This window comes from Suncus etruscus, chromosome 7, assembly GCF_024139225.1.
Source record: "Suncus etruscus isolate mSunEtr1 chromosome 7, mSunEtr1.pri.cur, whole genome shotgun sequence".
NCBI classification, from domain to species: domain Eukaryota; kingdom Metazoa; phylum Chordata; class Mammalia; order Eulipotyphla; family Soricidae; genus Suncus; species Suncus etruscus.
Window position 1 is genome coordinate 54343198 of NC_064854.1, and position 16244 is coordinate 54359441.

The 16244-nt window shown below is 51.1% G+C and overlaps 1 protein-coding gene across 1 annotated transcript in view; it reads right to left on the minus strand.

Annotated features, from left to right (window-relative positions):
* Window positions 1-16244, minus strand: part of CACNA1E (calcium voltage-gated channel subunit alpha1 E) — a 123878-nt gene that overhangs the window by 80752 nt on the left and 26882 nt on the right. Inside the window, exon 4 of the mRNA XM_049776647.1 lies at window positions 478-581. Within this exon, the coding sequence (XP_049632604.1) occupies window positions 478-581 (104 nt within the window). The remainder of the gene's footprint in view (window positions 1-477; window positions 582-16244) is intronic.

The following is a 16244-nucleotide window of genomic DNA, read 5'->3' on the forward strand; positions in this document are numbered from 1 at the left end:
TGACCCAAGGGAACATCAAATGACCAGGGCAGTATGGGGTTTCCATCATCCCTAAATGTGACTGACTTTCCAAAAGTTCCAGAAAGATCAGCCACTAGTTTTGAAAATATCCAGGCAGAGCTGCTCAAATGTTTAATGGAACAGGGTGTAATAGTATGTTGGAGTGCTGGACCCCACGTTGCATCACCATGGTGGTTCCCTCCCCCTCAATTCTCCCAACCCACAGAAAAGGCACCTGAGAAAAGGCACACAAACAAACAAGACAGATAAAGGGACAAAAACTGTTGGATAGAAAGATAAGACAGAGAGACAGAAAAGTCATAAAAAGATGGACAGACAAGAGAGAAAGACAGACATAGAACAAGACATAGAAATTAATAGACAAGAGAAAGAGACAGACAGGAAGACAAGACAGATAAATGGACAAATAAGATAGAGATGGAGAAACAACAAACGGGCAGACAGGCAGATGCTCACTAGGGATCCCAGACACCAGCTTTAAGGGTCTCAGGACCCGCACGGCCCGCAGGGTCCTCAGGTCCACATGTGTGTTGAAGTGGGTGCCCGCTGTGGCCAGGATGCTGCAGGAGAAGAGCCAGGTCAGCAGGCCCAGCCTCGGCGGTACCAGGCGCTGCCAGTCGCAAGTGGGCACCAAAGGTGGCTCAGCATGGGTACCGCCGGGCTGGACATAACCATATTGGGCTTCACTTCAGCAAGGAGCAAAACATGCCAGTCTGGCCCTCCCAGCTAACCCAGAGATGACCAAAGATCCTGACCCAGGTCTGCCCCCATATCCCATCTACTGCCCTTTCTCTCATTAACAAGGCAGAGAGATCACATACATGTACACATGTGTGTATTCTTACCTCTACAATACTACACATACACGTGTGTGTGCGTGTGCATGTGCATGTGCGTGTGTGTGTGTGTGTGTGTGTGTGTGTGTGTGTGTGTGTGTGTGTGTGGAGAACTGTGGGAACCCAGCACTTCCCCTCTCGTCAGAGAGTTAGTGTAGCCAGACCCAGCATAGAGCCAGAAATGCTGGCACCTGGGGGGACCCACGAAGATGCAGGCCAGAGCCTTCCACACATTGGGCCTCAGCCAGTGTCTGCAGACAGGCCCCTCCACCTCTCCTGGACTCCATCTGCTCTGAGATCCTGGGACCACAGGCAGGTAAGGCAGCTTTCAGGGGCCAGAGATAGTCCAGTGGTTTGCTACTGCCAGGGGTTTAGTTACAGCATCACCTGGCCCCCAGCACTGTCCATGAGTACTGCAGGGTAGGACGGGCACCTCTCTCCAGGGGACCAGGCCCCAAAGGGTGCCGCTTTGTTCCTGTCTCATCGCCCGCTGTCCTCAGAGACCAAAGAGAAAAATCCAACCACCAACCACATCTGGGAGACCAAAGAGAAGCTCAGAGAGACTCAGTGGCCCAACCTTTCTCCCCACTGGAAATGCCAGGTGCCCTCAACATCATAAGCTATGGGGCAGCCACGTATAGAATTCTATAAGTGCGTGCCCCCTCCCAAAGAGCTGGCTATGGGCTCCAGTCACCTCCTATCTCCTGCTTCCGCCTCCTCCATTCAGGGCTGTCTGCAAGCGACTTTTCTCATGTCAAGACCTTCTCAGGGGAATGGCGAACATCTCCATAGTTGTGCCCATCCCCAAAATGTCCTCAAATGATGTTAAATATCCTTGGGGCCAGGGCCTCTATTCTATCTTCTACTAGGAAAAGAAAATTAGAAAGTTTTGGTGGAAATCCTTCTAAATGCAGGGAAAAGAAATCCTAAATCAAGGGATCTTCCTGGTTCTAGGACCTCCATTCCATTTTCTGAGAAGCACTGGCCCGACTCAGTTCTGTGCCCCCTTCATATTGAATATGCCAATTTCTGACACCTGCACCCGTCTTCTGGGACAGCAAATTTTCAAAACTGACAAAACACAAACCCCAGACCCCACCACCAGGACATCAGCTTGCCCAGAAGATGAGCCCCATGACATGACTTCAGCGCTTCACAAAGAGGTGCAGAGCAGCTCAACGTGAACAGTACAGTCCGGAAAATCAAGTGCCTTTTACTTTTCTGTCTCATTCAACCACTGCTCCTTCGAGTCCTTCTGCGTCACAGCCGTCCCAGAACACCTCTTTGTAAGACAGTGCAAGACAAGGCATTTGAATAATTAAAACAGAAAACAGAGTCTGCAGGCAGCAATCCTTTCAGGTTTATCTATGTAGATTGGATGGCAATCCGGAAGGTACCAAGTCATGCGCATTTGGACCAAGCTGCGGGGCTTGGAGCCTGATCTGCGTGTGGGTGATTGGGCCCAAGTGTAAGTCAAAGGCAGGACTCTTCCTGGCCAGCTCTGAAGTTATCTTGCACCCTGCCAGCTATGCAAATAAGCTCCTGGCTCCCAGAGAGGCAGCATAAAAGGACCCGGGAGGAGAGGAGGTTAATATTTGATGAAGAGCCTGGCGCAGAGTGAGCCTCGGGGTGCCCTTATGGGTGGGAGGGTCAGGGCGAGAAGACAGCACCAGCCACATGAACCCTGGAAAGTGAGGCCTGGGACTGTCACACCTGGGGGGCCTTGAAAGTACACGGAGGTTTGGCAGAGTTCTGGGGCTCCTCGATAGAAGAAAAAGCAGGCTAGAGGAACTGTTTAAATCCACCCGCTTAGCTTGGCCCAATTGAAAAGGTTGGGAAGGTGTCCTGGGGGAGGGTTCCTACTAGAAAGTTGGGGAAAAACATGAGTGCGAGGGCAAGGTGGAAACAATAATTCCGTCACACTCCTTGGCTATTCTGAGACAGTGGAGTGACACTGCTGATGAGGGCCACATGGCCTTTTAGAATGTCCTTCTCAGCCATGCCAAACAGTCCACAGGCGCAGCCAACAGCCAACAAGCACACTTGTTTGATTGTATTTATTTGGAGGGTGTCACACCCTAGGATGCTCCTGAGTTACTCATGGCTCTGCACTCAAGGATCACTTCTGGCATTTCTTGGGAGCCTTAAGGGATACTGGGGATGGAACCTGGGTTGGCTATGTGCAAGGCCAGCACCATACCCACTGTGCTATCACACAGGCCCCCTCTTGCCTGTTTTAGGAAATGATTTTAAGGACGCCAGACTCTAAAGCCAGGATAGAGTTTTACATATCATGCTATTCACCAGTACTCATTTATGACAGGAAAAGGAAAAAAATTCACTGCTCAAAACTAAACAAACACAACAATTTGTGTTTGTTAGCATCCCATTTGGTCCCCAGAGCCAGCCAGAAGCAATTTTTTTTTTTTTTTTTTTTTTTTTTTTTTGCTTTTTGGGCCACACTCGGTGATGCTCAGGGGTTACTCCTGGCTATGGGCTCAGAAATTGCTCCTGGCTTGGGGAACCATATGGTGTGACTCCACCCCCATTTACGTGTAACTACCTGCAAGACCTGCCCATTCCTGGGAGTGGTCTTGGGAAGGTTAGATAAGGCCTTTGACCGGAAGAGCAGGGGATTAAAGGATTTGCCAGCATGGAGGTTGGAGGAGACATGGCTGAAAGAAGTTAAGATACAGGGCAAGCCAAGAATGGCATGTGCTTAAATAGGTTTATGATATAGGCCATAGATGTTGGCCAGGGCAAATAAAGATGTCTCTCTGGAAGCCTGCCTGTGAGTGAGTTCTATATCTGCCACTCTCCTGGACCCTGATATCCACCGGCTGAAGGGGGATGCAGAGCCACATGGCCTGGGGTGGCAGAGAAAGGTCCCTCCATGTGTCCTCCACCATCCAAGCCCATCCTAAGAGCTGTAACTCTATAATATGGAATGCCAGGGATCAAACCATGGTCTGTCCTGAGTTAGTGCATCCATGGCAAACACCTTAACCACTTGTGCCACTGCTCTGGCCCCCAGAAGCAATTTCTGAGCTCAGAGCTAGGAGTAACCCCTGAATGTAGCTGGGTGTGGCCCAAAACAAAAAGACAACTAAAACTGGTCCAAATCAGTGACCAGACAGAATTTGGCATCCCCAAAGATAGGAAAATTATGTCATTTCCAGTCACCAGGTGATGCACCTTCAACCCACAATATCTCTGACCCCATGCAGCACAGAAGGTGAAAACATGGTTGGACACAAGTGAAAAACAGAAGAGTCATGGAAGTTTCCAGGCGACAAAATAGCGCTAGAAAGTGGCCTGGCAAGTCATTTCAAAAGCCAAGTCACAAAGTGGCAGTGTGATTCAAAGTGATTATTGCAACCAGTGGCTTTGCAAAGGGCCTGCTGTTCCCCCCTCAACTCCCCCCCCCCATTGCCACCTCAAAACCAATCCCAAGACTGCTCAGTAAAGACCATCTGTAAAGGGGGATGCATCCCCGCAACTGAGTCCAGTAATCTGCAATGGAGGCCTCAATAGCAGTGACTGGCAAGTGATTCTCAACATATCACCAGGTTTATGAGAGAAGCTGGAATCACAAAGCCCTAAGGCAGCTGATTCTATCTGAACCAGAGGCTATGCAGGTGGGAAAAGGCTGGTGAAGAGATACTAGGAAGGAAAAGCTCAAACGACTAGTGAGACAGGTCAGTAAACACCAGCGGCTGATGCTTGGGAAAGGGAAGGTCCAGGAAGAGAATTGGAGGGCTCCTCATCATCACTGAGGAGCAGGATGCAATTAATGCCACAAAGCACAGGGCAAGCTGGAGCCATAGCACAGTGGGCAAGCCTTGCACATGACCACCCCAGGTTCGATCCTAGGCATCCCAAAGGGTCCCCGCAGCACCGCCAGGAGTGATCTGAGTGTGGAGTTAGCTGAGCACCCCTAGGTGTGTTCCCCTCCAAAACCAAGTTTGGCATTGACCCTATAAAGACAAGGCGGCAGCAGACGCACACCGAGTCACGTACAGCCACTTCCTGGGAGCAGATGCCTGGGAAGCCCCACTGCAGCAGGTCGCACCCGCAGTGGCGTGTCCACGAGGCTCTCCAGCTGGGGCTTGCCCAGAATTGGCGTTTTCCAACGGGGCTGGAACCGCTCATTAGCGTAATTGAGCTGTGCTGAGCTAATCTGCAGATGAGCATTAATTTGCAGCTGTTTGTACTGCCTGGCGTTTCCCCGCTGCCACCCAAGTACAAACCAAGGCCCTCTAGTCATGGGCATCGGCCATTGGCTGATCGGAGGAGACAGTTCCTCTGGCCCTGCCCTCCAGGATCATTGTCCCCACTTCTAATGTGCCTCTTCCTTGTCCCACCCCCGCTGCCTGGCAAATGCAGTTTAAACAAGGGTTTAACTATTCTTTGGGGGGAGGGGTCAAACCTGGTGCTCAGGGTTTACTCCCTGCTCTGTGCTCAAGGACCACCCCTGGCAGTGTTCAGGGGTTACTCTAAGCTGTGGACTCAGGAAGCACTGCTGACAGTGCTTGGGAGGACCCTATGGGATGCTGGAGAGTGAACCTGGGTCAGCCAACTGTAAGGTAAGTGCCCTCTCCATTGTACTATTACATATGTATTATATTTATATATATATATATATATATATATATATATAATGTTTTATACTTCTTAGACTTTAAGGGAAAAATCTCTTTGGACCTCTTGGTAAAAAAAAGGCATCAAAATCACCTTATAAATAGAGAGAAGTTTTGTTGTTTGTTTGTTTGTTTGTTTTGTTTTTGTGGCCACACCTGCAGATGCTCAGGGCTTATTCCCGGTTCTTTACTCAGCACACAAACCACATGACATGCCAAGGATTAAAGCCAGGTTGGCCATTTGCAAAGCAAGTGCCCTTCTCACTGTCCTATCATGCTGTTTAACTATTCTTTGGGAGCTGGTCTGAGTGGGCAGAGCAGAGACTTAACTAACACAAGGATGCAAGGCAGCTGTGCCTCTAATGGTCACACAGTGGACTCCAGAATAGCACCAGTCCGGAGCAGGCTGCTCTGCCTAAGTCCATCGATTAGAACTGGACACATCCACAGAACCCCAGGGGCTCAGACAGACCATGCCCATGGCTAGTGGACTTCTGGGAAGAGGGGTATGGGGGGATGCACTTACTGGAGGACTGATTCATGCTCTGATCTGTCCCCACTGTGCACTGCTCTTGGGTGCAGTGGGACCCAGCAAAGTGTCTTACAAGTGCAGGTTGATTTGTCACTTGTCTTTTGGGCCACAAGTATGAGGAAACCAGGATACTGTTTCCCCTAAAGCAAACACTGGCCAGCTCTAGGCTTCCTCAAACGAGGCACTGAGGTCTTTTTATTTAAGAACTTACTAAGTTATCTGAAATGAAACATATATCAGAGCAATAAAAGTTAATTAATAACATAAAATGGTTGCCATTCTGAAAGATGGAGCCTGGGGTCGGTGTAACAGGACAGAGGGGAGGGCACTGAGCTTCTGTGTCTGACCCAGGTTCGTGATCCCTGAGTGCAGAGCCAGGAGTCAGCCCTGAGTAACTGACTGGTACTCAGTGGACCTGAGATGCCTCAAGAGTTCAAAAACACCATTTGTCCTGTTTTCAAATCATGCACAAAACACCGGGAGCAGCTTCTCTGCACACGGACTCTGCAAGCCTTGAAGACCATCATGACCTTTGGTGCTCCCTTGCTCGTCACCATCAGGTGGCTGGCAACAGCTATGATCACGAAGCTCTGGGGCAGCCCAGCTTCACACTCTGTGGTTTCCATCGGTCGCAGCAGCGCGTCGGGTGCTTTCCGAGCAGCCATTCAATAATCTTCAAACGATCTGTGAGCGAGAGCCACTCACACTGGCCGTGCCTCCAGGTCTGCACCCATGAGACATAGAAATGATGTGCAGAGCTGAGCTGCAGGGGTGGGGGAACCCAGACACAGCCCTGACTGTCAAACTCCGGCACCACCAGGGCCCCTGCTCCAATCAGCTGCAACCACAGCAGCACCTGCACCAGCAAACCATGAGCACCAGAGTCACCAAAACCATCAGCACCAACACTACATCAGCATCGCCGCCAACCACCAGCACCGAGACTACCAACATCAGCATCTTCACCACCAAACCACCAGCACCCATGCTAACAAAACCATTAGCACCAATGTCATAACACCATCACTCAGCACCCCCCCCAAAACAACCACCACCCCCACCCTTACCCCCACAGCCCCCCACCAGCATTAATACCACCTCCCCAATCTGCTACACCAACAAAGCCAATAGCAGCACCAGCTCCTCCAAATCAAGGGATGAGAGAAGCCCAAGCCTGATGAGGTGCCCTGACCTCTCTCACAGGTTGATGGCCCCTTCCTTCCCAGCCCCAAGATTAGATAGATGTCAATGAGCAGGGGCTGCCCACTCTCAGGGGGCTGACACACAGCAGGCAGGGACACTGCTCTGAGCCCTCAGAGGGAGCCCAGCTCCCCAGGTTGCTGAGGGAGTGATGCAGTCGCTGAGGGGCGCTCCTGGGTTCCCAACTGTAGAGGGCAGCCAAGCTGGGCCCAAGGCACCTAAGGAGACAGGGCACCAGAGTCTTCTCTTGGCCTCTGGAGGCCACATGGCCTAGACATGCTCCGGGCAGTACTCAAGGGACCCTATGGGATGTCGGGGTATAAGCCAGGTGGCTACATGAAAGGTAAGAGCCCTGCCCACTGTGCTATGGCTCCAGCCCCATGGAAACCAGATCTTGTATTGGAGAACAAAGATACAATGAAGAGCACAGGGATATTGTGTGTCCAAACACTGTTCAGGTGGCCTGGCCAGCAATGCTCAGGGGAGACTCCTGGCTTGGTGGTCAGGGGCCACCTCCCAGGGCGACCACATAGGGCCAGGGCTCAAACCCATATGTGACATGTATGTTCCTTGCACAAATTGGAGCCATCTCGCCCACCCAAAAGTTTTGTACTAGTCAAAAATAATCAGGAAATAAAGTATTACACTGTATTCACTCTGAAAATAATTCCCAGCATAAGGGCTGAAACAGCAAAGAAAATGCTTGCCTTGCATGTGGCCAACCCAGATTCAATCCCCAGCACCCTATAGAGTCCCATATGAGCCTGCCAGGAGTGATCCCTGAGCATAGGAAAAAGAGTAAGCCATGAGAACTGCCAGGTATAGTTCAAATCTCCCCCACCAAAAAAAATTTAATTTCCACCATAACACTAAACCAAAATCTGTCTTAAAGGTGAAATTCTAAACTCACAGTCCTATGCTGATCAAAAAGTCTATTTCCACCATTAGTCAACATTCCCTCAGCTGTTCTAACTAGTGCAGTAAGAGAAAACATATAAATATATATATACACACACAGTAAGTGGATTGTAAACACTGACATAACTGTTACTTGGAGATGATGTCATCTTCCATATACTTAAAGAAGAGAATTTACAAATACACAATTTCAACTCAAAACCATTTTGGCAAGATTGCTGGGGACGCAGCCATCACTCCAGTGACACTCCGATCTGCTCATGAGATCTGGTTAGAGACTCCAATGAGGAGTGAGTTGCCTGCAAGAGCAATAAAGCAACAGAAATGGGCCCCCTGCACTGATGCTCAAGTCCCCAGACACACACAGAAATGTACAAAAACTGTCTTCCAGGATCAGAAGCAATGCCCCAATAAAGGAAGTGCTCTGGGCAAGACTGGGGGGCGAGGGGGGGGGAAATGATCGATCCTTTCTTCATTTCCAACACAGTCTGACAGTCTCGACCAATCAGTTCTAAATTCATGAAATTCTAACTAATGGCTGAGACGCACGCACAGGGTCGTCAGCTGGATGCGGTTACCCGGTGTCAGAGGGCTGTGCTGGCCACCAGAGTCCTGGGGGTTCCCCACCAGAGTTCCTGGTAGCTGTGGAGAAGCCTGGAAGAGTTCAGAGGTAGCCCTGGGTTTGAGTCCCCCCAGCATGGTCAAATCCCAATGCTGGGTTGTTCCTTCCTCTGTTGAGTTCAAGGTCCATTGAGCACCCACACTGTGGTAAAGAGCCAGACCAGATGTGCTGGGAGAGAAGCAGGGAGAGTCTCACACTCCTCCAGCCCTTGGCCCCCCAAAAAAATGTCCACCCACTTCCTGAAGGCATGGGAAAGTGGCAGTACCCAGTGCCAACCAGCCAATAGGAACAGGAGCTGACCTTTTGTCTAACTGTGTGGACAGACAGACACCGGGGGCCACCATCTGGGCTATAAATCATTGACAAAGCTTCCGAATCAATATTTCAGCGGCATGATGGTGGTAGTGCATGGGAAGACTCTACTCCAGCCTGACATAAAGCTCAATTCATCCTCATCCAAGTCCCAGAAAACCTGGAGTCACTGCACAGAGATGTGGACAGAAAGTTTCAGACTCAGAGGAACATAAGTTTCCTCTGCTCAACACCCCTAGCCCCCTACCTTTGTGGGGGCACATACCCTGATGTTCGGCCATGGCATGCCTGTCAGACTTCACACATGCCAGGAGTACCAGTGAATGGGGTGGCCAGAGTGAGGGAAAAGGGGAATCTGCTTCTCAGCTCTGCATGGGGCAGTTGTCAGGATAAGTGCTGTCACCCCAGAGAGCAAGAGAGAGTTGGGGAACTCCAAGGTGAACCAGGACATAAGGAAGGATGCTAGGAAGTGGCAGGAAGGCACTGTGGGGACCACTAGGAGGCAGAGCAGGGGGGCACACCCCGAGGAGACGGACAGATGTATATTTTTTCAAGTAAGGTTATGATGTTGGGAGGCCCCACAACCAAGAATGCTCAGGGATTATTCCGGTGGCAATGTAGCAAATTTGTGCACAGAAGTAAAAAAGAAAAATAAAATTAAGACTATACTAAACATGTTACATAAACTTGAGGTTGTTTTCATGTTGTTGTTGTTGTTGTTGTTGCTATTGTTATGAAATGACAAGATCCAATGGCAGCTGAGGCCATGCAATGGCACATGTGTCCTGGAGCAAGAGGGACTGAGCCCTGGGGAACTGCTGCACCTCCTTCCTAGATCTGCTCTGGCCACTCAGGATGTTGCTTTGTACTAAGTCTGGCCATATCAGGCTCTTGTCCTGCTGTCCTGCCAGACAGTGCTGGGCTTGGGGACAAGGATCCAGAGGCCCAGATCCAGAGGCCCAGACTGTCTCAACAGGAAACTCGAGCCTCATCTTTCTAGCCCCACATTTAGAAAACTGCTTAGGGACACAAGAGCGAATCCTTCGTGACTCACTGGGGATTGCTAATAATTAGGAGCAGACGCTTCTCATCTCTGCACGGCTGACAATCTGCATCACTTTTGCCCTCAGGAAAAGGCTTCTCAGCCTGTCCTCCCAAACCAGAGTCCCCTTGCCCCTGTTAGCAGGATGTGATGCCTGCCATCTCACTCCTTGCTAAGCCTGGACTGACAGTCTCCAACACAGGAGTAGCCCAGAAGAGTCCTAGTCCCCACAGGCTCAGCATCGGTTTAACCCTGGAGGCTCTCTACAAGTGCTTCACAATGCTCAATGGGGGGCCAAAGAGTAAATGGAACAAGGGAGGCAGGTACTTGGCACATGGTTGGCCCAGGTTTCATTTCCAGCATCACATGTATTACCCCAAGCACTGCCAGGAGTGATTCCTGAGTAGAGTCAGAAGTAAGCCCTGAGCATCACCAGGTGAACCACCAATAAATAAATAATAATAATATTAAAGGGGGCTGGAGAGATAGCATGGAGGTAAGGCATTTGCCTTGCATACAGAAGGATGGTGGTCTGAATCCTGGCATCCCATATGGTTGGTCCCCTGTGCCTGCCAGGAGTGATTTCTAAGCAGAGAGCCAGGAGTAACCCCTGAGCACTGCTGGTGTGATCCAAAAACAAACAAAAAAAATAATATTAATAAAAATAATACATTATGGTTCTTTGGATAGGTGGATAGAAAGTAGAAGGGAGGAAGGGAGGGAAGGCAGGGAGGGAGGGAAAAGAGGAAAGGGAGGAAGAGAGGGAAAGAAGGAAAAGAAGGAAGAGAGAGAAAAAATGAAGGGAGGGAGGAAAGAGTATGGCTGGACAAGAAGGAAGTGCCATTAAAGGAACCCCATCATCAAGAATCTGCCATCTCCCCATCCTGCCGTACAAAATGATGTGCTTTCCCTTCCTGCCCTGGTCACACCCCTGCTAAGTCTCACTCACAGCCTGGCCAAGAACCCATAAATTTCCATCGGCAAACTTCAGGGTACAAAGATCCATCGTTAAAGATTTAATATTGCTCTCCTCTCTCCAGAAATAATCAGATCAAGACCTATGTTTAGATCCAAAAAGCTCCACAAAAAAAGATCTATTTTCTTTCAGGACATAAAGACAAGACCCGGCTTGACTCTGCCTGAGAAGCAACTGCAGCAGGTAAACGCCCAGGAAGCTAGCAACTGCTGGGGGACCCCACAACTGGGGCAGATTGGGACCACCATCCCAACATACAGCCTGCCTCTGAGTCAGCCCTAGGAACTAGGGCAGCTGCCAAGGGGGGATGACCTGATACCATGTTCTGAGCAAACATGAGCCCCAAGATCCATGAGCATAAGGACATGGAGATGACTGGGTGATAGGGTGGATGGGTGATGGTTGCATTAAAGATGGAAGTACATGGGGTTGGAGAGATAGCATGGAGGTAAGGCATTTGCCTTTCATACAGAAGGTCATCAGTTCAAATCCCGGGGTCCCATATGGTCCCCTGTGCTTGCCAGGAGCAATTCCTGAGCATGGAACCAGGAGTAACCCCTGAGCACTGCCCGGTGAGACCCAAAAACCCAAAAAAAAAAGATGGAAGTACATGAAAAATGGGGTGCAGGGTGATGGGGTGGTGGGTGATGAGGTGCATGGGTGATGGGGTGATTGGTTGATGGAATAGATGGGTGATGGAGTGGAAGGGTGATGGGTGTGGATGAGGAATGCATGGATGATGGGGTGGATGGGTGATGAGGTACATGTATGATGGCATGTAAGAATGATGAGATGTATGGGTTTTGGGGTATATGAATAATGGGGTGCACAACAACACAGACACGCTACCCATTCCCAACCCCCAAACACCACCCTCCATGCTGAACCAAGATGATTTAACAGAGAAGGCAGGGGGTGGCAAAGGGGGGGGAAGGGATGGATGGACACAGAGGAGAATGACGGCCAGGCTGACCTATGAGAAGAGCAAAATGTGGGCAAGTCATAGAAAGGCCGGGTCCTAGGAGCAGCAGCCCTGCCATGGAGACTAGGACACTTATTTAGGCAAGAAACTGCAGGTCAGAGAAGGGCCCTCACTTTCCTCCTCCCAGGCGCCCTCTCTATGGAGGTTTAGTCCCTGGAGCCCAGTCAGCTCCCCCTCATCCTCACTGTGTGCTGCGGGCTGAGCCAGCAAGAGAAAGAAACATCCCAGAAACAAGCACGTGGGCCGGCTCCATCTCTCCACTATTGTTCTGCCCCAAAACCCAAAAATCATAATCATACAGCAATGTTCCTTAACGACAACGTGCTTTTGAAAAATTTCTCTGCTGAGCATCAAAGAATAAAAGCCCACATGCTCGCCAAGCCTTCCCTATTCTCTGGAGCAGCAGGCAATGCCCAGCGGGAACCCGGAGGCTGGTCCTGTGTCTGCTGGGCTGGGCTGGCACATCCTTCTCCTGTAATGGGCCCGATTATTATATTTTTAAGGTCTGTGGACTGAGTTTGGGCCAGCTCCAAGAAGTTGACAAAATCACCGTAGCAGAGCCCATGCGGGTAGGAGGTGGCAAGGATGAGGAGGAGAAGGAGGGAGAATATCTGCAGACTTGGATGGATTCACCCTAACTCTGAGTCCACTTGCTAAGTTTGAGCCTCTGCAAACATGGTTCCTCCCCCCCCAAACATTTCTGACCAATCACTTCACGGTTCTATCTCCAGCCAGCCAATCATCTCCCACTGAGCGATAGTACAGTGGGGAGGGCGTTTGCCATGCACTCAGTCATCTTGGTTCTCTCTGGCATCCCAAATGGTTCCCAGAGCACCACCAGGAGTGAGCCCTGAGCACAGCCAGGTGTGACCCAGAAATCATAACAAGAAAAAAAGTAAAAAAGCCTCAAGTAACAAAGAGTCTATGGCTTCCTAGGGGACACCCTTGGCTGCCGATGGCCCCTCAGGTATCCCTTGGATGCTTCCAACGCCATTAAGCTGAGGGTCCACCAACTCTCCATCTCCTTCGGATGCCCCTGCTGCATAACTCCTCCCACCCTGTCCATCTCAGTGCCAACCCTTATCATGTAGGTACCTGCACTCCTGAATTAATTCAGGAGTCACACTCATCTCTCTTCCATGGACTGGACTCAATTGCTTCCCTTGTTGTCGCCAGTTTGTTGGACTAAACTGGCTGCCCAGTGTCACCGCAAGCACCATAAAGATCAACGCAAAGTTACTCAGGAAGACTCAGCCTTGGGCGCTTGGGCATGCCAATTAGCATCAAGAATGTGGATGGCCCCGGGGGGCTAGAGTGATAGGACAGTGGGGCCGTGTTTGTCTTCCAAGCAGCAGACCTGGGTTATATCTCCGATATCCCATATGGTTCCTTAAGCACCGCTGGGAGTGATTCCTGAGATCAGAGCTAGGAGGAACCCCTGAACAATGCCAGGTGTGACCCAAAAACCAAAGAATAAAGAATGTGGTTTAAGCCTCAACCCCTCAGGCAGCATGTGGCAGAATTATCATCCCTCCTCACCCCTCAATCACACACATGTTCAAGGGAAGATGTGCAGACCTAGCAGTGTGAGTCACAGTTCGTCCTATAAATCGGATGTGAAGGGCGTAGGCCTTCACTGTCACCTGCTACCCAGTCCCATACTTGGGCTGGACACTCATGACAGAGGTCACTGCCCTGAGCCCAGCTCAGCTCACTAAGTCCCCAGCTCTGCCACATGAGAATGGCAGCCAAGATGCACAGATATGAAGGATGGGGAGATGGGGTCAGGCAGGAGGACCCCAAGCTGAGTCTGTCAGCTCCCCAGCATGCCAGAGTGACAGAGACAGAAAGATGGAAGGAAAGTGCCTCTTCCATTAGCTTCCTCCACTGCCTTTCCTCCTCACCTCTTCCTCAAGTGCCCAGACATGGAGGAGAAAGACTCCCTGGGACCAGCTTGTGTAAAGTACCAGGGGAGCCCCAACCCGAAGATGGGGCCTGGGGGATGGAACAGATTCACCACAAGGTGTCTCCTTAAGGTTGCTTCTGAGTGGATGAGACACTCCCCAGGGCGGAAGAACAATCTCAGTTGGGGCCATGTGTGGGCGACTGAAGGTGCAGGGTGATCCAGGACTCCTGAAATCAGCCTGCCTGGGAACCCCGGAATTTGAGAATGGGAGAACTGCATCTGCACTCCCTCAGGGCCCAGAGGCCTATGGAAACCAAAGAGCACCCCCAATCCAGCATCTATTCCCCTAACACCCCTCTTGTTCGAGAATTTTTCAGTAGTTAGGGGGCCACACCTGGCAATTCTCAGAGCTTACTCCTGGTTCTACACTCAGGGATCTTCCCTGGCAGATCATATGAAATTATATGAGATGTTGGGAATCAAACCGAGGTCAGGCACATGTAAGGCAAATGCCCTCCTTGCTGTTTTATCTCTCCAGCCCCCCAGGACCCCTCTTTTGGAAGCACTTAGTGTGTTCTACATGCCTTGTCTTTTACTTACCTTTGGTTTTGGGTATCCCTCAGTGATGCTGAAGGACTGGGCAGTTGCTGAGAGGAAACTTGGGGCTCCCACATGCGGAACGTGTGCTCACCCTGTTGAGCACCTCCCAGCCTGTGCAGCTGAACTTCCACCATCACGTCTCTGGCCAGCATGAACATTTCAAGGGGCTCCCAGCCCAGACTCACAGCACAGATTCCCAGCTCACTCACTGCCCTGAGGAAGCCCATCCCTATGTCACCATCTCTGACTCTGGAGCGATCACTGCACCTTCTCCTCACCTGAGTCCAGGTGTGCACACATGGAACTGGCTCCAAATCGGGGCCCTGGGCCCAGGAAGGAGGGAACACACAGTGATGCTCAAAGGCTACTTACTCCTAGCTCTGTGCTCAGAAATCACTCCTGGCAGACTTAAGGAACCATATGGGATGCCGGGGATCGAACTTAATAGGCCGTGTGCAAGGCAAGCACGCTCCCTGCTGTGCTATTGCTCCAGCCCCCAAGAGTGCTGACTCCTGAAGCACCTCCTTTCCCTATGTCACCCCAAGTGGACAGTAAGCCCAGGAGATTCACAAGCCCACACAGGGCACATGGTTCTGTTCTCTGTCTTCAGCCCACCTGTTGCTCAATGGGGCTCACCTGCAACCCGCAGGAAGGTTGAGGCATCATTCACAGCCCAGACAGGGGAAGCAGAACCCGGGGCCTGCAGCTGGGACACGTGATCCCCACCCTGAGGCAATGACCGCGTCTAACTACTAAAGGGGACACTCCTTGGGAGGAACCCCTGACAGGTTAGGAAAGGGAGAGGACCTCCCAAGAAAGCACAGCGGGGTCCCCCAGAGAGCGCAGGTCCTTTACCAGTGCAGAGCTGAGAAGGAAGGCCACTGACTCCCCCATGCTGACCCACTACTACCCCTCAATCCCATCTTCCCTCTGATTCACTCTAAGGTTGCACCCTGGAAATGGGGTGTCCTGGGCCACCCAGGTGGGGGCTCAGCATCAACTAGGAACAGAAATTCAGTTTATGAAGGTACCATGGGAACCCCTGGCACCCAGAAACACCTGTCCCTTGCACACGGCCTAGTTCATTTACCAGTCACCCCTTGCATGGCCCCTCAGCCAGCCTCAGTTTTCCCACCCCTGCATACAGGCAGTGCTGCTTCCAGGGGTTCAGGCAGCTCACCCAGTGCCTCACACACTTTTTCAGGGGGTCCCAGCACCACGGTGCTCCCAATACCTCCTCCAAACTCCCTGCTCAAAGATAAAGTCTCCAGGGGGAATAGGTGTTTTCTGGAGGATTCCTGCTCACTCTGGAATTTAGGGATCAGAGAGCCCCTCCTGCATCCTCTATAAATACCACAGGGAGGAGGAACAGCTGTAACAGCATCAGGCGGACCCCAGTGAGCCAGCCCACGGCAGGGCCCTATCTCTGCACCCTTCACCTCTGTCCCCTGTTCCTTCCCCTCTAGCCACAGCTGGGGGACCCTAGGGGCTCCTTCTTTTCCCACACCCTCCAGTTGATTGCAAGATCCCCCATCGCAGCAGCAAACAGAGCAGACTCAGAGCACTGCCCCCCTCCACCCTTGACACAGCGTCCACAGTTCCCTGAGATCCTTGGTGGAAGAATAAGACCCAGAACCCCCCAAAACTGCAGGCACAT